General features: G+C 36.9%; 1 protein-coding gene across 1 annotated transcript; it reads right to left on the bottom strand.

Moving 5' to 3' along the window:
- Positions 1-2347: 2347 nt before the first annotated feature.
- Positions 2348-21594, bottom strand: slc5a1 (solute carrier family 5 member 1). The gene is made up of 15 exons (XM_026942754.3): positions 21311-21594; positions 19284-19355; positions 16570-16674; positions 16074-16133; positions 15650-15754; positions 13245-13350; positions 11721-11801; positions 10539-10747; positions 9300-9435; positions 8565-8672; positions 7814-7964; positions 5747-5915; positions 5104-5319; positions 3824-3929; positions 2348-2637 (listed from the first exon to the last, which is right to left on the bottom strand). Exons 1-15 carry the CDS (start codon positions 21443-21445, stop codon positions 2423-2425), a joined length of 1974 nt encoding a protein of 657 aa, XP_026798555.1. The 5' UTR covers positions 21446-21594; the 3' UTR covers positions 2348-2422.
- Between the last annotated feature and the right edge of the window lie 1816 nt (positions 21595-23410).

Raw genomic sequence — 23410 nt, 5'->3', positions numbered from 1 at the left:
TTTTTTTTTTTTTCTGTTCAAACTGAATTCATAGTGTGTCTGATAAGAATTTAAAATGCTATAAATGTTGAACATTTTAACATCTTTTAATTTTAATTAGGTTTAATTAGACACATTTGATTTGGGCTGATGCAACAGATACAAAGATTTTCAATATTATCTTTTACTTTTATTGCATAATATAATAATATATTGATATATTACAGCTTGCACATGTGATATTTCAGTTTGGTTATATTTACACTAAATACATCATAGCAAAAGTCATAAAAGTATCATCAATCAGAGTTTGTTAGATGATTAAAAATAAAAAAAAAATCAAATCTTCTGATTCAATGTAAAAAAAAATGGAGGTGAAAGTAAAAATAAAACATGGAGGCAGACATACAGAGCGATTCGGTTATTAAAACTTTCAAAGCTTTATGTTTCTTTAAAACACTTAATATTTAAAAACAGGATTAAATGCTATAACTATTAATAACTGGCATCTAGTGTCTCAGCATCTATTTTACAGGGAAAAGCAAAAGGTCAAAGCAAATATTAATTAAAGAATAAAAAAAAGTTTTATTTAATTTATTGATCTGTTTCATAATAAAATTACATTTAAAAAAAATTATATCTAGCTCAGTCTAACACCCATCATACACCAGAAACCTTCGAGGCCACATTGCCTGTAACTATTGTCCTCTTTTACAACAACATGGTGGACAAGTTTCAGTAATTGACCAATCAGAGACCAGAATTTCATCATGTGACCCCTACACATACTTTATACTTAGACAGATACATCTTCAATCTATTAAAATCCTTATTCCAACAAAATTACATTAAAAAAATTAAACACCAATTGCTACTTGTAAGAAAATGATATCTGTGAAATAATTTCATTAAACTAGCATCTGTCAAACATTAGCTAGTAGCTAGTAGCTAAGAATGCTAGCTAGTAGTTTCCAAGTACCAAGTAGTTTCATATATTAAACATTATATTTAGCTTGCAATCTTAGAAATCTTATTTTCTTCTGCTAGTAATCTGCTGTATTGATACTTTATGATGATATCCTCCATTAGATAGTGAGCTAGGAGGCTATCCATCCAGCTAAACAGTCACTAGCTACATAGCTTTTATCAGCTTAGCTACCTAGCTATAGTCTGGCCTGAATTATTTGATCTAGTGTTATAATCAAGGTGCACAATAAATCATTTTCCCATATAATATTGAGTCCTAAAGCTTTCGTGATAGGAGCATGAGGATTTAGATGTCCAATTAGCAAAAAAAGAAAAGATGTATGTTATGGTGTATATGTGTGCTATCTGAGAAGCAACCTACAGATGCTAATTATTATTATTATTATTATTATTTTACATCAGTGGCTAAAACAACACTTGTTGTTTCATATCATTTCACCATCGCAACGCTTCTCATAGGATGTCAGTTTCCCTCAATGTTGCCTCAAAAAACGTTGCCAGTGTAGCGCTCTCCTTAGCTTGCCAGTCAGGTACGTATATTTCTAGCAATCCCTCATTTGTACATGTAGAATAATACATTGCTGCTAACACTCTTTATAAAGGCCATAACTATAATGAGCTATAAATATATCCATAACATGTTAACATGTTATAATACACTTATAGACTTTATACATATTGTTATGATTAATTATGAAAATGTATCACACTTTACAGCAATGTCTTGTGCATTGAATCGTATAACATACTGATACATTTTGTAGTATGTGTAGTACCACATTTGCATAAAATATGTTATTACTAAAATTATAATTTATTTATTAATATGTAGGATTAATGTGCTCTGAGAGATTTTAAACAATAATTATTACATTTATAATATTACATTTCTCACAATTGAATCAAGCCCAAAATTACACTTTAGTTAATAACATACTGTATTAATAATATATTTATAGTAGTAATCAATTATTAAATAAAAAACAAATTATTTTTTAATTATTGAATTTATTGATTACTCAAAATTTAATATTTAATATTTCATTATCCAAGTAATTAATTTTAATTTAAAGTAACACATTAATTAATTAACTAATTAATTAATAAGAAGACTTAAATAATTTCATTTAACAATTTTATATATAATATTTACACTGTTAATAAACTGTTATAATCCATTACAAACACTACATGCGATGCATTATACTAACAATTCATAACATAAAATAAACATTGATATAAAGTGCAAGGCATTTTTTTATAAATGATTTTAACTATATGTATGTATAATGTCAACATACTGTGTTACCAACATTTTATATATATATATATATATATATATATATATATATATATATATATATATATATATATATATATATATATATATAGCCTTCATAGAAAGTGTTACCAAAATGAATTTATTTCCACATGCACCTGAGTACTGTACAGTTGTTTAGCCGAAGAAGCCGTGGAAGAAGACGCACACACACAGAAGGATGATGGCGTTGGCGTTCACTACGTTCCTCCACAGCGGCTTCTCGGACGTGTCCGTGAGCTGCTTCTTCAGCTCGGCCTCCTCCTCTTTGGAAAGCTTTGGTGCTTTTTTCTGATCAAAGCCACAGAACCAGTTGTAGGCCTTTCTCCAACAGCTGGGGTCTGCCTTGGATTCTACAGGGTTCGACATTCACATGAGGACTTAAACACAGACACTAAAATGTCTAAAATGTCTGAGTACACTATCATTACTTATCAAAATTAGCACTGGAATGAAAAATGTGTTGTGATAACAGTACAGTGAGCTATTTGGTTATTCAGATGCACATCCTGATTCCCTGGGTCAACAATTCAGGAACTTATCCCAATTCAGGAAACTATTCCATGGAACTTAGGGCACAAGGCTGGGGACACCATGAATGGGGTGGATCCCATTGCAGGGCACAATCACGCACTACGGACAATTTGGAAATGCCAATCAGCCTACAATGCATGTCTTTGGACTGGGGGAGGAAACCGGAGTACCTTTAGGAAGCCCCCAAAATACAGGGAGAACATGCAAACTACGTGCAAACTCTGTGCACACAAGGCGGAGGCAGGATACGAACCCCCAACATGCTAACCACCAAGCAAGTGTGCCCTCTCCGCATTACTAACATAATAAAATGTTCAAATGTTACAATGGTCCTACATTATAAATCTGGAAATGAAAAAAAAAATGCAGGGTTGTCAAGGCTTGAAGTTGCAGGAAAATCATAATGTCCACTTGGGATCATTTGCCTAAAAAGTTTGGGAACCCCTGGCTTAAAACAACGCTGTCACATGGTTTAGCCGTAGCATTTAAAATTTTTGACTCCTTGCTACAACATCAACAGAGAGACACCTGAAAACTTTCAGCTAAAGCAACAGTCTGATCGAATGAAAAGGTGTTTCACTGAAGAGGAAGAGACATGGGACATGAAAGATGACTTTTTTTAACCAGTAACAGTTACTTTCACTTCATATCAACTTTATCTAGGTGAACTTTGATCTGTGAATTCATGAGCCTTAGTCTTGTGAGCCAGTAGAAAACAAGAGGGCGGGACTAAACTGCAGACCTGACATGCTCTTATGTTAATTTTTATAAACATTATATAAAGTAAGCTTACGCATGTGCTTAGAAATCCTAACATTTCTGCAGATTGCAGCTAAATATCTGTTCACGTTTTATCATTTTTTTGTTATTTATGTTATCATGGAGTCATCCCAACCACCGACATATAAACTAGGGTTTATGAATAAATAATAATGCATAATGAGTAATAAATAATAATAATGAGTAAATAATAAATGCATTTTTGTGCATGTCTGTCCATCTTACCGTCCATGTCCATGTCGCTGTCATCCTGGTTCTCGATCCATTCATCAGCATCCAGGTCGATCCTCTCCTCTTTACTGTTCCGTAAACTCCAACACAACCTGTACAGCTACAACACGAAACAACACATAGCATAAAATATAGACGCCATGTACACACACAGTGTACGAACACAGCACTGCATTTATAGCAGTGTAACAAATATAGTTACGGTTGGTGTTAGGAATAAAACACGTGAGGTCATGATGTTATAAGAAAATAATCAACAGTGGGGTCATGTGTTGAAACAGAGTTACTTTTACCATCCCGAAGTCTCTGGTAACACTTTAATTTAATTTGGTAACTAATTATTAATAATTAAGTAATAAGAAGTTCACAATTTAACAATTATATCACATAAGGAATAAAACATCTGGGAGCGTGATGTTATAGGAAAATGATCAATGACAAGGTGGTGTAAGGAGACCTGATGTCAAGCAGAGTTTCTGTTGCCACCCTGAAGTGTTATTAATTTCCAATAACAGCACATCCCGAAAGTGTTTTATTCCTCTTATTCCTCTTATACCACAGCAATTTGCCAGCGATTACAATTTTCAATTCATTAAAGAATGACATGTCATTCTCAGCTTTTATCCCTTTTCTATCCCTTTATAGTTACAGTTAATGTTGTGGAATGTCCTCAAGACAATTTAGTTCCTGTTCTCACTTACATTATAGCAGCTATAAACAGATGTTCCCTCATCACCCTCCTTTTATTTCTCTCTCTTAAAAGAAAAGTTTAAAAAAAAAATGCAGCTTGTCATGTTACCAAGAAACGGGTGAAGATAAAAATGTAAAACCTAAAGTTACAGCTTTACCTCTGACTGTTACAAAACCCTGTTACAAAACCCTGGAGACTCCTTCCATAACTGCTAAATAAACACTTTCTTCATAGAAAACACTCACCAAATCAACAATTACTCATGGTTTTAATCAGTTAACGTTGAACATCCATCGTGTAAGTTGTTACTATAGAAACGTTAACGTATTAGGACGAGTGCATTAATATAAACCTGAGATTTCCAGCTGCACTACTGTCATAGCTGCTGGTATAAAAAAAAAAATTAATCGACACCTTCTGAGCAATCAGAATCCAGAATTCAACAGTGCTGTGGTATAAAAGGTATATATATATATATATATATATATATATATATATATATATATATATATATAATTTCCTTTTTTTAAACAATGGTAATGTGTGTTTTATGACATTAATTTTCTGTGTGTGTGTTGCTTACATGCTTGTCATCGATGGGTTTGGTCATGAGTGAGATGCCTATCACCAACACAAGGGACACTCCGTACAGGATCAGGCTGAAGTAGAGGTAGTGCACGCCGCAGATGATGGTGGGACAGTTGCTGGGATTCGCACAGCTTCCTGTTCCATACACAAACTCTGTGATCATTCGTGACAGACCGATGGCCAAACCGATCAGCATGCCGTAAAACGCACCCTGAGTGAGAGAAGTGGCAGGTCACGCACAAATACGCAACATGAACCCACAACCAGGAACTGTTTTTATTTCAGTTATCAAAAAAATTTTATCCTTCACTCATATGATCAATTCTGCTTTATATGGCTGGGAGTGAGAGCTGTCAATCAAGTGTGTTCATTAGAATATTACACCACACCCATTAAAACAAAAAAAATTATAGTTTATGAAGCTGTCTCTTGGAGTTACAAAATTAGAAGCCTAGAAATATTTACCTGAACTTACCTTTACCGAAGTAAAGACAGAGTTTAAATATTTCAAATATATATGTATGTATTTTTTTTACTCCAATCAGAATATTGAGCTATAATGCATATCTGTAGAAGGAGTGTGAGAGTACAAGCTTGACTAAAAGCAGGCAAGTGAGGCGAAGTGATGTGGAACTGACCGGTTCATTAACTCTCTTGCAGAATATGGCAAGTGTGAAGACGGCGGCGATGGGCGGAGCTAAGTAACTCGTTACAGACTGGATGTAGTCGAAGAGCTGTCCACTCTGAGCCGTCTGGACGATGGGAATCCATGCAATGCTGATGCCGATCAGGACCAACATGAACAACCTATGCACGCACGCACACACACACACACACACACACACACACAACATACATACACACATTTCTTTAAAAGGAAGTGCATCACACATCACAGTTTCAAAACATACACACAAACAGACAGCATTGTTTCTTTAGAGCCATTTTACTTTACAAATATAGTCACATTTTAAACTTATTTTTATTATTCTATTATTATTGTAACTTATTTAATATATTTTACATCTTCGATTCAGGAGCTGGTCGCTTTTATAGTCACTCTGTGTGTGTCTGTGTGTGTGTATATATATATATATATATATATACACTATATTACCAAAAGTATTCGGTCACCTGCCTTGACTCACATATGAACTTAAGTGCCATCCCATTCCTAACCCATAGGGTTCAATATGATGTCGGTCCACCTTTTGCAGCTATTACAGCTTCAACTCTTCTGGGAAGGCTGTCCACAAGGTTGAGGAGCGTGTTTATAGGAATTTTTGACCATTCTTCCAAAAGCGCATTGGTGAGGTCACACACTGATGTTGGTCGAGAAGGCCTGGCTCTCAGTCTCCGCTCAAATTCATCCCAAAGGTGTTCTATCGGGTTCAGGTCAGGACTCTGTGCAGGCCAGTCAAGTTCATCCACACCAGACTCTGTCATCCATGTCTTTATGGACCTTGCTTTGTGCTCTGGTGCACAGTCATGTTGGAAGAGGAAGAGGCCCGCTCCAAACTGTTCCCACAAGGTTGGGAGCATGGAATTGTCCAAAATGTTTTGGTATCCTGAAGCATTCAAAGTTCCTTTCACTGGAACTAAGGGGCCAAGCCCAACTCCTGAAAAACAACCCCACACCATAATTCCTCCCCCACCAAATTTCACACTCAGCACAATGCAGACCGAAATGTACCGTTCTCCTGGCAACCTCCAAACCCAGACTCGTCCATCAGATTGCCAGATGGAAAAGCGTGATTCATCACTCCAGAGAACGCGTCTCCACTGCTCTAGAGTCCAGTGGCAGCGTGCTTTACACCACTGCATCCGACGCTTTGCATTGCACTTGGTGATGTGTGGCTTGGATGCAGCTGCTCGGCCATGGAAACCCATTCCATGAAGCTCTCTGCGTACTGTACTTGGGCTAATCTGAAGGTCACATGAAGTTTGGAGCTCTGTAGCAATTGACTGTGAAGAAAGTCGACGACCTCTTTGCACTATGCGCTTCAGCATCCGCTGACCCCTCTCCGTCAGTTTACGTGGCCTACCACTTCGTGGCTGAGTTGCTGTTGTTCCCAAACTCTTCCATTTTGTTATGATAAAGCTGACAGTTGACTGTGGAATATTTAGGAGCGAGGAAATTTCACGACTGGATTTGTTGCACAGGTGGCATCCTATGACAGTTCCACGCTGGAATTCACTGAGCTCCTGTGAGCGGCCCATTCTTTCACAAATGTTTGTAAAAACAGTCTGCATGCCTAAGTGCTTGATTTTATACACCTGTGGCCAGGCCAAGTGATTAGGACACCTGATTCTGATCATTTGGATGGGTGACCGAATACTTTTGGTAATATAGTGTGTATATATATATATATATATATATATATATATATATATATATATATATATATATATATATATATATATATATATATATATATATATACTGTGATGTAAAAGTTAAAAAAAATTGCTTATTGCTTTCATTCCCTTTTTTTAAACAATGCATCTTGGTAATGTATGTAATGTTCTCTAACAGTTATATGACACTTATTTTGCGTGTGTGTGTGTGTTTCAGAGTGTGTTTCAGAGGCAGCATTAAGTCCAACAAATCAATAATCTGTATTTTTTTTATGTAAACTATAGGAAAGTATCATGATATACATGAAATTGTGTGTGTGTGTGTGTGTGTGTGTGTGAGTGTTTACCTGCCAGCGATCATGAGCTCCTTTTCAGAGGCTTTCTGGCGGATTTTGGCATAGATGTCCATGGTGAAGAGCGTGCTGGAGCTGTTAAAGATGGAGGTGAGGGAGCTCATCAGAGAAGCCAGCATGACAGAGAGCAACAGACCCCTGAGACCTACACACACACACACACACACACAAATATACAGTATATACTGAGTGAAGTGTAAGAGTTACAGCAAATCACAAATGAATAAAAAGTATAAACAAAAAACAAGTACCTGTGCTAACAGAGATGCCATTAACAGATGTCAAACAGTTATAATATATGTTAAGTAAGGAATAAACACAATGGGGAGTGCTGTTTTAGAAATATAATCAATGATGAGGTTCTATTACTACCTTGAAGTTAATTATTTTACAATAACAGCAGTGTTTAATTCCTCTTCTACCACAGCCATTTGCAAACAATTACAATTTTTATTTATTAAGCAAGGATATGTCATGCTTTTTATCCATTTGCTGTTACATTTAATGTGGTGGAATGACCCTGAAACAAGTTAGTTCCTGTTATCACTTACGTTATAGAAGCTATAAAGAGCCATTCACTCATTACTTCCATTACAAAAAGGTAGCTGCTGTAATAGAAAAGTAATCAACACCTTCTGGCCAATTAGAATTGACAAATCAACAGTGCTGTGGTATAAATATCAGTAATCAGAATTTCACTGAATCAAAAGGCTAAAAGAGGAAGTGTGGACCATCTGATGCTCACCGTTAGGCATGAGTTCCACCACCAGTTTGGGGTAGGCGATGTTGGTGCAGCCCACCTCAGTGTCGCAGTACTGTTTACATAACTCAGGAACCACACACGCCACCTCGTCTGCAGCGCGAAGGACAGAAAACATCAGAAAAATCACACAAACTCCACGATAAATATGACACAATCACACAATCATCTTTATACACATATACAGAAGAGTCCAAAACAAAAATGGCATTGTACTAGGAATCAAGATGTTCCTATTTCTTGTATTATTTAAAAATTTCATTAGAAAATATCAAAGATAACATTTTAAATAGGATTAACAGAAATTGAAGTAATAATAAGTATTACAGATAATTGCCAAAAATCTTATGACACTGTTTTATAGCTATAAATATAAACCTGGCTAGTCAGGCTATCTTAAATGACTAGCTAGCTAGCATTTGCAGCAGTTAGCTAACAGTTATTATGGCAAGTCTCTAAGTCACAAACAATACTGCAGTTTTTGTCACTTCATATCTAATTCTTATAAGATATCTTAAATATAAAATGTGTAAAATCCTAAATATAAAATATATAAAATGCGCTTAAAGATAAAACGGATAAAAAAAATGGTGCATATATGCTAATGCACAACCACAAACACACAAACAGTGCTATAGAGGTATGGTGAGGACGTCTAATCTAATGCAGTCTCTGTCATGCGCACACACACACACACACTCACACGCACAGAGGTCTGACCTGGGTAGAGCACTCTGCTGATCATGCCAGGGAGCACCATGAGGAACATGGGTAGGAGTTTGAGGTAGCCACACAGGATGCAGCCGGCCTTCACATGGGACATGTTCTTAGCAGAGAGACAGCGCTGGACGATCACCTGCACGCAGAGACGCTCTGTTTACTTCTAAATAAATCACTATATATACTGTAAGAAATAACACTGGGTAACACCTGACACCTACATAAGCCCTTCATAACAGCTGACATAACTACAGGATTATTCCAACAGGCAAGAGAGAAAGAGAGTCATAAAGATTGCTGACATCGATATTCATGTTAAATTGAGATTAAACAAAGTTAGAGTTGAGTCATGTAGATTTTTCTTGACATAAAGCTGTTATGACACTTTATGAGCTGACTTAACTCAGTGTATTTGTAGTATTTTCAGGTATGTCATTTTATATATGAGCCATGTAAGAATACTAATAAAACTAACTCCAGCAAAATATAAGAAAAACAGAAAAATCCCAGAAAATAAACCCTTAATTCAACTATGTGTTTAGTGAGAAACCGCAAAACCTTGAACAGTTTCTGTGTCAGAAAACTTGCAGCTCTACCTCTGACGGTTACAAAGCACTGACACTGGAGACTCCTTCCATAACATCTCCTTGCAGAAAACGTCACCATATCAACGAATACACATTTTTTTAAATCAGTTTATGTAGAACGTCCACTGTACAAGTCCCTGTGTAAGGTGTTACTATAGAAATGATAACATATTAGAACGAGCACATTAATATAATCCTGTGGTTTGAATTACTGTCAGAGCTGCTGTTATAGGAAATTAATCAACACCTCTTGGCCAATCAGAATGGAGAGTTCAACAGTACTGTGGTATAAAATTTTAAAACATTTTTAAAAAGCCCCACATGACAACAATTGACACAATTACTGTGTATGCAGATGATCATAGTATACTGTGTCACTGATGCTCAGGGCGAGTGTGTGTGCATGTGTGTGTGTGTGTGTGTGTGTGTGTGTGTGTGTTTGAGTATTTCGTCCTTTTCTTGAGTCAGGTCCTGTCATGCCTGACGGTTTATCTAATCTTCTTTATGAGTGTCCCAGAAGGCATGACTGTCTAATTTAGGACTCGCTCAAGCTAAAACGAGACACTCAACATTCTGTTCAGTCTCAGAGTCCAATGATAAGGAATTTGTGTGTGTGTATGTGTGTGTGTGTGTGTGTGTAAGTGAGAAGTACCTGATCCGTGCACCAGTACCAGCCTGCCTGGATGGTGAGGCCAAAGATGAGGCCGGGCCATGGCATATCCCCGGTCAGCGCATCTCTGAAGATGTGGAAGGAGTCGGCACGAGGAGTGTAACAGTTCTCACTGTAGTTCCCCACGACAGAGGGAATGGCCTGCATGTACTTGTCCTGCAGACCCTCATATCCTCCCACCTTCTCAAATGCTGCACACAGAGAGGCAGGTTCAGAAAGGACTGTTTTGATAATGAAAAAAAAAACAAAGGGAAAAGATGGAAATGATGGACAGATAGTGAGGTGGAGGAGAGAAAAAGGAGGGGAAGTAAAGCATTGTGGAAAAGTCAATGCAGAAAAATAAAGTGACATATCCAGAGGGAAAGGAAGTGAGTAAAAAAAGAAATGAGAGAGAAAGAGTTTGGGAAAGCACAGGTTGGATGATGGCAAAAAAGAGAGATTGAGAGAAGGAGAGATAGAGTTTAGGACAAGACAGTTTGGATGATGGATAAAGAGGGATGTATAGTGAGAAAGAGAGATAGAGTTTATGAAAAGACAGGTTGGATAATGGACAAGAGAAAAGGACAAGATGAAGAAAGAAAGAAAGAAATAAAATGTTTGGGAAAAGATGGGGAGCAATAGATAGAAGGAGAGAGTTGGAGGAGAAGAAGAGATAGAGAAAAAGACATGTTGGATAATGGACACAGAGATAAATTATGGAAAAAGCCATGTTGGAGGATAGACAAAAAAGATAAGGCATAAGAAAGAAAGGAAGAGATAGACAGGAAACCGAGAGAACAATAAGGATGGAGAGAGTTTAGGGAAAAACCGATTGGACAATAAACCAATAAATAGAAAAGGGGAGAGAGGGAAAGAAGAAGTAAGATAAGATGTGTGTGTGTGTGAGAGAGAGAGAGAGAGAGAGAGAGAGAGAGAGAGAGTTTGGAAAAGACAGATTGGATAGTAGACAGAAAGGGAGAGAAGGTACAAAAGAGAAATAGTGTTTTGAGAAAACGATGTTGGATGATGGACAAAAAGATAGAGACAGAAAGGAAGAGACAGACACAGAGAGAATGGATGCAGACAGAGAAAGAGAGTCACACAGAGAGAGAAAGCCAAAATGTGTGTGTGTCTGTGTGTCTGCGTGTATGTGTGTATGTGTGTGTGTGTGTGGTGTTCACTCACCGAAGCCCATGAGGATGAAGGATCCCACCACCATGATGATGGTCTGCAGTGTGTCTGTGTAAATAACTGCGGCGAGACCACCTGCATGAACACACATTCATTAACACACACTCATTAACACGTGCTCATTAACATGCGCTCATTAACACACACTTATTAACATGTGCTCATTGACCTGCTCATTAACACACACTGATCAACATGTGCTCATTAACACACGCTCATTAACACATGCCCATTAACATGTGCTCATTAACATGCACTCATTAACACACTTGCTAACACACGTTCATTAACACACGCTCATTAACACACACTCATTAACATGCACTCATTAACACACACTTATAAACATGTGCTCATTAACACATGCTCATTAACATGCGCTCATAACTTGCACTCATTAACACACTCGCTAACACACGCTCATTAACAAATGCTCATTACCAGACGCTCATTAACACACACTTATTAACGCTTTAGAAACTGTGCTTTGACTCACTGTCCAGCTGACGGTGCTCAGGTTCGTAAATCTCTGTCGCACAATTTTTATAGAACTTAAAGGCTAAAATCTAGAAAACTTCAAAACTCAAATCGAGCAAAACAGCTGCGTAACCCGATTCTGAATACTGAGAACTTTCCCCGTGGAAATACTGATGTGTCTCCTCAACTTAAATCACTGACTGAATACTCTTCAAACAAACATGCCAGAAAATGTTCTTTAGAGCAGGACATCTTAAACATTTGCTCCCTGTTGACTTTTCTGCAAGGAGATGTTTATTTAGCATTTCTGGTTTACGCTTTGCAGTTTCTATGTAACGAGACAAGGCTGGTGACGGAACAACTGCTTATAGCTGCTATACTATAAGTGATTTGTTTTGTGGACATTACACAATGTTAAATGTAACTATAAATGGATAAAAAGTACAATATTAATTAATAAAATTGTAAATGTCTGCAAATTGCTGTGGTATAAGAAGAATTAAACCACTACAGGATGTGCTCTTTTCAGAAACTTTGAGGTGGTAACAGTAACTCTGCTTCATCACACCATTGCATCATTCATTATTTTTCTTCTAACAGCACCACCACCATGTGTGTTATTCCTTGTTTTAAAATGGCCAGTGGTGAATACTATTCCTGTAGGTGACTTACACTGAAAGCAAAAGCTTAGATCACATGGGGTCCCAGCTTATCAGAGCACATGGGCAATTAGCCCTAATGCCTCAGATATGGTGTACTATCAGGCTCATGTCTTCCTCATCAAAAGCCCTTCTTCTGAAAACGATCTGAATAACAACTGCTGGACTTTACTCTCTGTGCACTGTACACTTCACTCAGGAGATAAGAGAGTGCATTATTCTGATCTCAAAGTTTCCTGAGGGCACGCCTAATGCACCTTCCTCAGCTCATTCGCTAATCATCAGCCCCTCAATGAGCTGATTAAGGGGTAAGAGAGCGAGAGAGCACTGTCTCAGAGCGACATGTGTTTATCGTGAGACAGATTGTGTATAAGAGACGCACCTGTGATGGTGTAGAGTGCTGTTATGATCAGCAGCATGACAACAGCCAAGTAGATGTTCATTTTCAAAGCCTGGTTAATGAAGATGGCTCCAGAGAACATGTCCGCCTGGTGGAGAGACATTACATGTTTATTTTTGAGGAGGTTCAAATGTAGTCACTTAGCTAAGACTTATTGATCACTGATGTTTGTTTCGTTAGTTTTGCACTAGAGCTATGAGGCTAATGTTGCTAACAAGTAATGGAAGTCTATGTCACCCACAATCTGCCTCAGACTATTTGCTGATGTGGTTTAGGACACAGATGGACTTACTGTCATCTATAAACATGACTTTTCCATTTAGCTGAATGCCTGAGCATTATTTTCATCTTTTTCTTTTTTTTTTTCTTTCTTTTTCATTTGATAAAATGCTGCAATCCATTGTTCTCAGACAGTGGAAAAACCCAACTTCAGACACAGAAAACTGTAATGGAATGGTTATTTAACTCAGAAACTCCAATTCAGGAACTCCATCCGCCTCCACCTGATGTCACAACAACATGGCAGTACACAGTCATTTACATCATTTTCTACTTAATGAAACTTAAATTTTATTTGATGCATTGATCAGCTATAACATTAAAACCACCTGCCTAATATTGTGTAGGTCCCCCTTGTGCAGCCAAAACAGCTCTGACCCGTCGAGGCATGGACTCCACAAGGCCAAGTCAACACCTTGAACACTTTGTCATGTTCCTCAAACCATTCCTGAACAATTTTTGCAGTGTGGCAGGGTGCATTATCCTGCTGAAAGAGGCCTCTGCCATAAGGGGACACCATTACCATGAAGGGGTGTATTTGGTCTGCAGCAATGTTTTGGTAGGTTGTACATGTCAAAGTAACATCCAAATGAATGCCAGGACCCAAGGTTTCCCAGCAGAACATTGCCCAGAGCATCACACTGCCTCCGCCAGCTTGCCTTCTTCCCATAGTACATTCGCATACCGGGAACACCCCACAAGACCTGCTGTTTTGGGGATGTTCTGACCTAGTCTTCTAGCCGTCGCAATTTGGCCCTTGTCAAAGTCACTCAGATCTTTACGCTTGCTCATTTTTCCTGCTTCCAGCACATCAACTTCGAGAACTGAATGGTCAGTGCTGCCTAATATAGCCCAGCCCTTGCCAGGTGCCATTGTAATCAATGTTATTCACTTCACCTGTCAGTGGTTTTAATGTTATGGCTGATCAGTGTATGTAGCATTTGTAAGTTTAGATTTGTACTGGAATTCCTTTGATTTCAGCCCAATTTTACTAACACGATAAGAGCATCATGACAGATCATTTTTATGAGCAAAAATGAACAAGACCTATCTTGCCATGTCATTTTTCATTGTTAATCACACAGAAATAATTCATGCAGATCTTCTTTATACAGTATGCTTATATAATTCAGAGGCTAGCCATATAAATATAACCTTGCTCTGGGCATCCATGTTTTTCAGAGATGAGCACTGAAAAATGTTTAGATCAGAACTCAGGAAAATTGACTTGAAACTTTCCAAGCTCTGAGTACAATGGACTGCAGCATGAGTATATGAGAATATTTGAAGGTGGAATTGTAGCTGAAAGATGTAATTGATTCTTATGATCATTTATACCCTCTAGCACCCTTAAAGGTTGTTGTTTGTTTCTCTAGGGAATCCTTAAACCAAAGGTTTCTGCTAACACCTTAATTTAAGGGTTGGTAATGGATTACTGTTAATCAAGTAATACTCAGTTCACTAAATAAATAAAGTGGAATGAATAAACAATTTTAAAAATATATATATTTAACAGATCAACAGGTCAACAGGTCAATTCCAGGCCTTGAGACTCACTACTTTGCAAAGATTCAGTTTTTTTCACTGTTTAATTAGCTTTGGTAGTAATATATTAATTGAACTTTTATAATTTAATTCATTTTGACCTTATATCTAAATATTATTATATTATATAAAATGTATTTTAAACTATAGAATAATTATTTCTTAAATGATTATTAATTAATCATTAATTAGTAAAATATTAATTGTTTATAAATGGTTTATTACTGAACTTTAAATTAAAGTGTTAGCAATATTCCAAGTAAAACGCCTTTAGGAAGCTGAGAAAAATTAACCATTCAAAGAACCCTTGAGCACTCATACATAGCTTAATGGTGTCTTTAAAGGAAGTAGTTTATGTTTTGGCATGTTTTTTTTTTTAAATATATACATTACTTGTTACATTAGTACATTATCCTCATAGCTGCAATGCAAAACTAAGGGAACAAACATCATACACCAAAAAACTTCATGGCTGATCGAACTATGTTTGTAGTAAGACAGAAATTGTATGGAAATTGATGATTGAACTCCATTTCCTTTAAATGCTACATTAACACACTCACAGAGATCTTAGTGAAGATGTAGAGGAACAGTGAGAGAACGGAGAGATAGATTCGGATACGTTGACCTCCGAAACGCTTCTTCAGATACTCGGGCATGGTGACAACCTACACGGTGAACAGAGACAGTACAGTAAGATAAGAGATAATCTCTGCACTCTCGATGCTTTTTGACCAGACATAGACAGTTAAAAATATCCAGGGTTATCAAAGTCGTCTATGTCAGAGCAGAATTGAAGATGAACTGATCTGCTACATGCTGGGTAAAGTCTATATATGGTCATGCAGTCTGTATTGCAGGCTGTATTACAGATTCACACCAGTGCGACTGAAGCATAACTGAGAGTCTAATTCATAATATGTCAGTTACATCCAGCTCTAACGATAGGAAAAAGTTTAAATAAATAAACTCAAAGCAGATGCCTACCCCTGCCTTGATGTAGATGGGCACGAAGATCCATCCTAGAATGAGTACCATAACAAGAGCCTAAAAAAGTAGAAAGAAGAGAGGGTTGATTTCTGCAAACATTTCATTTCATTTTATAGATTTAACCCTGATTCCAGATGTAGGATACAATCTATAAACATGAACAAAACTTCATCATGTAGAGGTGTGGTCTAAGGTTATGGAGGCGGCCATCTTGGACAACCAGAATCACTTTATTTCTTTAGGTAATTAGTTATCATTTCACCCCACACACTCCGCCTCCCTAAGATCGACAGTGGAATTTCACTGGAAAGTTGATTGTGATGCGGATAATAATATAGGCTAGTTCCTCCTTGAACCACCTCTAAACAAACTATTTTTTTAAAATCATTTCTTTATAAATGAGATGATGGTGTTTCAATATTATCTGAAGCAGGTATGCCTGTGTTTATGGAAAGGATTTTGAGTAAGCTAGACCTCCAGTGCTTGCACTCACATTCCATTCAAATCCTCCGATGGCGATTCCTGCAGCGGCCCCGGTTCCTGCCAGACCCACGAAATGCCCACTGCCAATGTTACTGGCAAACAGGGACGCCCCGATCTGAAGGAGGGAATAAGTTAGTGATTATAGAAGCACTGGCATTTTACACAACTCTGTACAATCATTACACCAGAAACACACGTGTTTACTCAGCAATCTCAGCAATCCCAACACTCGGGTGTGTCTTCACAAGATCAAGGTCACAATTAGATCATTAAGTAAGGGATAATCTGCAAGCATGTATGTGTATCTGCATCATTTAATCAGCTAATGGTTGTAATTACTGCTATTTAAAAGTTATCACTGAGATGGTTATAGACCTGAATTATTAACACTTTTCACTTTACTTTTGTTTGTGTAAAGCTGCTTTGAGACAATGACCTTTGTAAAAAGCGCTATACAAATAAAAATGAATTGAATTGAATTGAATTAACAGACAGCTAATGTGTGTGCAGGTTACAAAACTTTACAATGTGTTGGTTAAAAGGGGTGCATGGACAAGAGGAAAGGAACTCAAATATACCACAGCTTTACGAAGAGAGAGAAAAGAGAGGCTGGTGAGGGACTGACTGTTTATAGCTGCTATAATGTAAGTGATAACATGAACTAACTTGTTTCCACAACATTAAGTGTAAAAATAAATGGATAAAATGTATGTCATGTCATCCCCTCATAAATAAAAATCAGAATCTTAATGATTAGAAAATTGCAGTGGTATAAGATGAATAAAGCACTTTGGGATGTGCTGTTATAGAAAAATAATCAACTTCTGAGTAATAACAGAGTGATAACTCTGCCTCTTGTTAGGCTGTATCACCCCACCCCATCACTGATTATTTCCTATAATAGCACATCCCCAAATGTTTTATTCTATACCAGTTTATAGCCTTAGTCTCTTGAGTCTGAAACAGATATAGCCTGAGAATTCAGAAAGGCAGCTTGACCATTATGGCCTCATAAAATCTTTTTTCCCTCCATTTGGCTCAGAGCTCATCATTTCTGAAAGATAGTTGTAAACAGTGGCGCATTTTCATCCTAATGCTCTGATTTGTATTGAGCAGCTCATTGATTTGGAGCGATATGAATGGCATATCCACTCACTAGTTGTTCTCTTTCATTCAAACAGAGATAAGCTTGTGCATTTAGTGCTTTCAGACATGTATAAATGTGTTTTATTCCCAGTCAAATTGAATTTATATAGTGCATTCAGAAACTATTTAGATCCCTTCACTTTTTTTTTTTTTCATTTTATTTTATGTTAGGCTTCCTCTAAAATGTATTAAATAAATTTTTTTGCCCTCATCAACATGCAAAGGATAAACAGGATTTAGTATACTAAGAATATACCATACCCATGACTCCATAACCATGGCTTAACAGAGGCAGTCCACCAAAAGAATAGTGACTGGGTAAGGAAATCATTAGTCAGGAGCAAGCAAGAGGCCAAGGGTAACTATGGAAGAGCTGGAGAGATCCATAGCTCAGATGGGAGAGGCAGTTCACAGGAACAACCTTAGCCCAAACACACAGTAGAGTGGCGAGAAGAAAACCATTACTGAAAAAAAAATGTTTGGAGTTTGCCAAAAACAAATGTTAAAAGAAAAGAAAGGGAAAAAAAAGGTTCTTTGGTCTGATGAGACCAAAATTGAATGTTATGGCCTTGGCACAAAGTGCTACATCTGGCAGAAACTCAACATTACTCGTCATGCTGAGAACACCAGCCCCATGGTGAAGCATGGTGGGGGTAGCATCATGTTTTGGGATGCTTTTCTTCAACAGGGACTGGGAAAATGGTCACTGTTTTAGACCCCAGGAGCAAACCATGTCCTTGTTTCTGTTTCTGAGTTTCTACAACTTGATTATCTTTACTTCTGATGAATCAAATTAAGTGGACATGATTTGGAAAGACACTGAATGTCAAGACAAGCCATGAGGTCAGGGGACTTGCCTGTAACCCTCCCAAGACACAGATCTGGAGATGGGAACTGGAATATTGCTGCAGCTTTAAAAGTCACATGATGACCAAAGAACACAGTGACGACTTCGAGAAGTTCAGAAGTACCAAGTTGGCATCCTGCCAAACTGAGAAAACAGGGTAGAAGACCTTTTAGGGGAGTGACCAAGAACCCAAAGGTCACTTCCAAAGGAGAGATCTGAAAATAGCTGAAAATAGCAGTATTTCCCAACATTCCCTTTCCAATGTGATGGAGCTAATGAGGCTCCTCCAAATCTAGATTTGCCAAACTTGTAGCATTAGAATCATTTCTATGTAAATCACTCTGAGATTTTGAACTCAAAATGAAAGTACTGTATATAAATAAATTGAATTAAGTAACATTTCTGAATAAATTAGATATATTTTAAAGTTTTTTTATTCTTCTATAGACTTTGTAAAAACATGTTTAGCCATTTTTGTTATGGAGTATTTTTTAAGGTTGATGCGAAAAAATTAAATCCATTTTAGGGTAAGGCTGCAGTGTAACATAATGAGGAAAATAAGAAAAGGTCTGAATACTTTCTCAATGCTTTCCCATTTCTCCATTTGATAAATTTTGGTGTAATGTAGATTGTGTATTTTTCAGCATGCAGATTGACATATTGTGAAATAAACCACACTGTATATATGAACTCAAGGTTTTTAGGTGCAATCCGTATGTGGAGAAACCTACCGGCCACCACACCATGCTGCGTCCAGCCAAGAAGAATCCACCGACCGTGGAGCGATTCGTCCTCACCATGGCCTACAGAGAGGAACATAACATGAACATTAAATTCACTAAACTTTCACATAAGCACTGAGTCATTAGCGAATCAGCACCTATGTCTAGCAGATCTGACACCATGACAATGTCCAATTATTTACATTACTTTTTAAAAATGTGCATTTCTACATTAACACATTTTCACTGCCCAGAAAAAACTCACAAAACCAAATATGCATGGAATTTAAACATTAATAATAGAAATCTTATCTGATATCATCGAAGCTGGATGACAGTTTCAGAAAATGTTTTTTTTGTTTGTTTAAAATAATTGAACAACATCAATTTAGATCCTCTTCAAATCCAACCCTGATCTCAGCACCATCTTACAATCTGATCATCACGTATACCCGCCCACATGAACCTGCACTTTCACATCCTACAGCACTGCCTTCTGCAAAATAATAATAATAATAATTAATGATAGATAGATAGATAGATATTGGGGTCTAATTTTTTTTTTAAATTCAGGCTCTAATGTTGTTTTCACAGTTTATTTATTCTGTTACACATGGTATATCATGGAGTCCCAAGTGGCACAACAGAAAAGCGTCCTCTCTATAGTTCAGAGATCATATCACGACAATGCCACAGTGATGGTGATGTTTGTCATTGTTGGCCTAGTAGTGCAGATAAAAGTGTTAATTCTATTTATTTATTTATTTAAACTATTACCTGTTATACTGAATGACATGTCATGGTATCTATTTATAATTCTTATATAAGATGAATAAACTTAACTGTTGGGAAGTCAGTTGCCAAAACTCTGTTCCTTACAGTTGGACAATCTCCAACACGTCCCCCACTTTTTCCCTTTAGACCTTTGTCCTGAGTATAGCCCTTGTTTTTTTTTTTTTTTTTTTATAATTAAAGGTTGTTAATCTGACATTTACATGATGCAGCAAATGAACCTCATGGCTAATCTTTCATTAGTTTTGTTATTTTTTCATCCTGAGTGCTGATTTTAAAAAGGATAGCTTCAGTTATTTTAGTGAAGCCAAAGCTCCAATGTGAAGAAGGAGGTAAAGCTAGACAATGATAGGTAATGTTAGATTAGCCAGATACACTGCAAAATGTATGGCTGACACTTTAGCAAGAGAAAACATCTTGAATATAAGCAAATAGATTTAGTATTCTTTATTATAAAATCACAATTAACCAAATATAAGACTGTTAAACTCATTTCTAGGCATTTTTATTAAGTTCAAGAAATAACATGCATTTGGCATAGCTTACTTTCTTTGTGTGTGTGGTTTTTTTTTTTTTTTTTTTTGGTATTCAGTACTGTGACGCACTGATTCTGTCCCTTGTTCTTATGATTTTTTTTTTTTAAATGATCATTGTATAATTGTACATCTTACATTTGTTTGACCTGAAATGAAATGACTGCTTTAATAAACACATTTTTAACAGATTGCTTATATATAAATTACGATTTATTTAAGATGTATATTTGCATATTGCAGTGGTGTTTTTTTTTTTTTTTTTTACAGTAATATGCTGTGTGGTCCTGTAAAAAAAAAAGTTTTAAATGTTTCAATACAGTGTAGTAAAAAAAATGCTATAAATATTAATTACAATACTTACCAGAAGACTATGTTGCGAGTATTTTGTTTTATTTTTTTTTGTTAACAGTAGTTTATTTATTCAGTATTTAACTTAAAGCAGATTCAGTATTCAGTATTTACAGTGAAACTAATAAGGAAGGTACTGTGTGTAGGGAGTGAAGAATGCAAGTTTAGGGAGTTTAAAGGGTTAATAATCTCTTCAGCTTTAAGACTCTTTTTTATTTAAATCTAAAGGACAATTTCATCACAGTGCTTTGTTCTCCAGCTGCACACTGTTGAAATAAGGTTAACAATTCACAAACGCTGGTCAATGAAAGTTGAAAGATAAATAAAGTGGATACATCACTGGTGTACGTGTGGACTCACCCATACTCCAACAGCCAAGACCACCACGAAGTAGATGACAATAACAGAAATATCCGCCGGGTTGTTGATGGCAATGGCCGTCTCATTTTTCTGGTCACTGCGGACCATGGAGAAGCCGAAATAATCCCAGGTCATTGTGGCCGAGCTGAGCTGAGCGAACTTGTGATTCTCTAGCACTCGTCCTCACACTGACACACACCTGCTCACACACTCGGCTTCAAATACTGATTTGTGCGCGAGCGCATGCGTGCTGTACACACCTCACACCTCACGCCTCAAACCCTCACCTGTGCACCTGGCACTGAGAGAGAGAGAGAGACACACACACACACTGGGTGATACTCAGGGTTAATTATCACAGATCGCACACTCATTTCAGCTGTCAGAACTCAGGTGAACTGGCAGAAGCTGTTAATGTTCAACTCACACGGAAGAAAATTCCAGTAAATACACAAAAATTCCACCCAATTCTGAAATATTTTATTCAAGGCTTGGAAGATATCTTAGGTGTAATCATGTGCATCACAAGGAGTAAAGGGAAATTGTCTAAAAAACGAGAAACTTGAACTGAAGAACCTTCACACTGGACTAAATCGAGCCAGAGCAGGAAAAGATCCAGGATAACGTTTACCATCAAGTAGTTAAAAATGACTCATCGTTTTATTTCTTTACTGAGCCCATCGTTTATTTCTTTACTTGAGTTCTCGCTTTGGTTCATGTCTTGAGCAGCTTATACTCACGTGTTCACAACTCTGTAAACAGTGATGAAAAGCACTTCAGTAAATGTACTTTGTTGCCAAAGCAGCAATTGCTACATAGATTTGTGCTTTAGCTGAATTCAATTGAAAATTAATACTTACATTTATATTGTAAATTTCCATTGTTTCCTTGTTTCTTTTTCATTCAGCTCTTCCAAATATTCATTCCAAATCTCATATATCATGATTCTAAACTTTAATTATTAGGTAAAGTATGGAACACTGTGGGGTGTGCTGCTATATGAAAATAATCAACAACAGGGTGTTGTGATGCGGCCGGACGCAAAGAGTTAACACAACTAACCCGATGTTGATTGTTTTCCTTTACCAGCGCATCCTAAAGTGTTTTGCCAACTGTTATACTACAACAGTTTTATATTTATGATTATACTACAGCTCGGTTGAATGCTTGAATCTGATTGGTCAGATTCAAGCATTCAAGCATGGTTGTGCATTATTTTTGTGTAACAGCAAGGCTCAGACTGTAGTTCTGGCTGTAACATGAATGATGGGTTAATATAAATCACAGGGACATGTACGGCAGACACTCCATAATCCAAGACTAATAATAAACAAATTAAAGAAATGTGTTGTTTAACAAAGTAAAACTGACAATTGTTGATGTGGTGAGGTTTTTTGTTAGGAGACGTTTATTTAACATTTATGGAAGGAGTCTTGAGTTTCAGCATTTTGTAACAGTCATGGTTTCTCAGTAAATTGACAGGCGTATTTTGAGCAAGAGAGAGCAAGCGAGACACAGAGAGAGAGAGAGAGAGAGAGAGAGAGAGAGAAGGAGATGCTGGTGAGGGAATGACTGTTTTCGCAGCTATAACGCAGGTGAGAACAGGAACTAACTAGAAACCATAGAAAAGTGCAGCGTGTCGTTTATAGCTGCATTGAATGTTACAGAACATCCATGAAACAAGTTAGTTCATGTTTTCAAGTCAATTTTATTTGTGTAGTGCTTTTAACAATGGACATTATCACAGAGCAGCTTTACAGAAATATATAATTTCTGGATATAAATTTTTAATTTATAAATTTGTCCCAGAGGTGACGGTGGCAAGGAAAAACTCCCTGAGACTTCATGAGGAAGAAACCTTGAGGGGAACCAGAGTCAAAAGGGACTCCATCCTCATCTGGGTGAGACAGGGTAGTGCAATTATAAATAATTCCCATCTATAACTGTGTACTATATGGTCAAAAAGTGCAATTGCGGAACCAGGAAATTCATTATACATGAAGTCTATTTTGTTGAAGTTATCAACTGTTCATTGATTGAGACTGGAAAGAAATAATAAAAAAAATACTGCTTGTTGCAGAGCAACGCAAAACTTTCCTT

Source organism: Pangasianodon hypophthalmus, chromosome 17 (assembly GCF_027358585.1).
Source record: "Pangasianodon hypophthalmus isolate fPanHyp1 chromosome 17, fPanHyp1.pri, whole genome shotgun sequence".
Classification (NCBI taxonomy): domain Eukaryota; kingdom Metazoa; phylum Chordata; class Actinopteri; order Siluriformes; family Pangasiidae; genus Pangasianodon; species Pangasianodon hypophthalmus.
The sequence above is the reverse complement of the archived record's forward strand: the minus strand, read 5'-3'. Positions and strand labels throughout refer to the sequence as shown.

Excerpts from the sequence above, each read along its gene's own strand:
- slc5a1 (XM_026942754.3), bottom strand. The coding sequence starts at position 21,445 with ATGACCTGGGATTATTTCGGCTTCTCCATGGTCCGCAGTGACCAGAAA. Across the intron at positions 16,134-16,569 it reads TCGGAGGATTTGAATGGAAT|GCTCTTGTTATGGTACTCAT; the intron begins GTGAGTGCAAGC and ends CTACTTTTTTAG. Across the intron at positions 3,930-5,103 it reads AACCCATCGATGACAAGCAT|CTGTACAGGTTGTGTTGGAG; the intron begins GTAAGCAACACA and ends TTCGTGTTGTAG.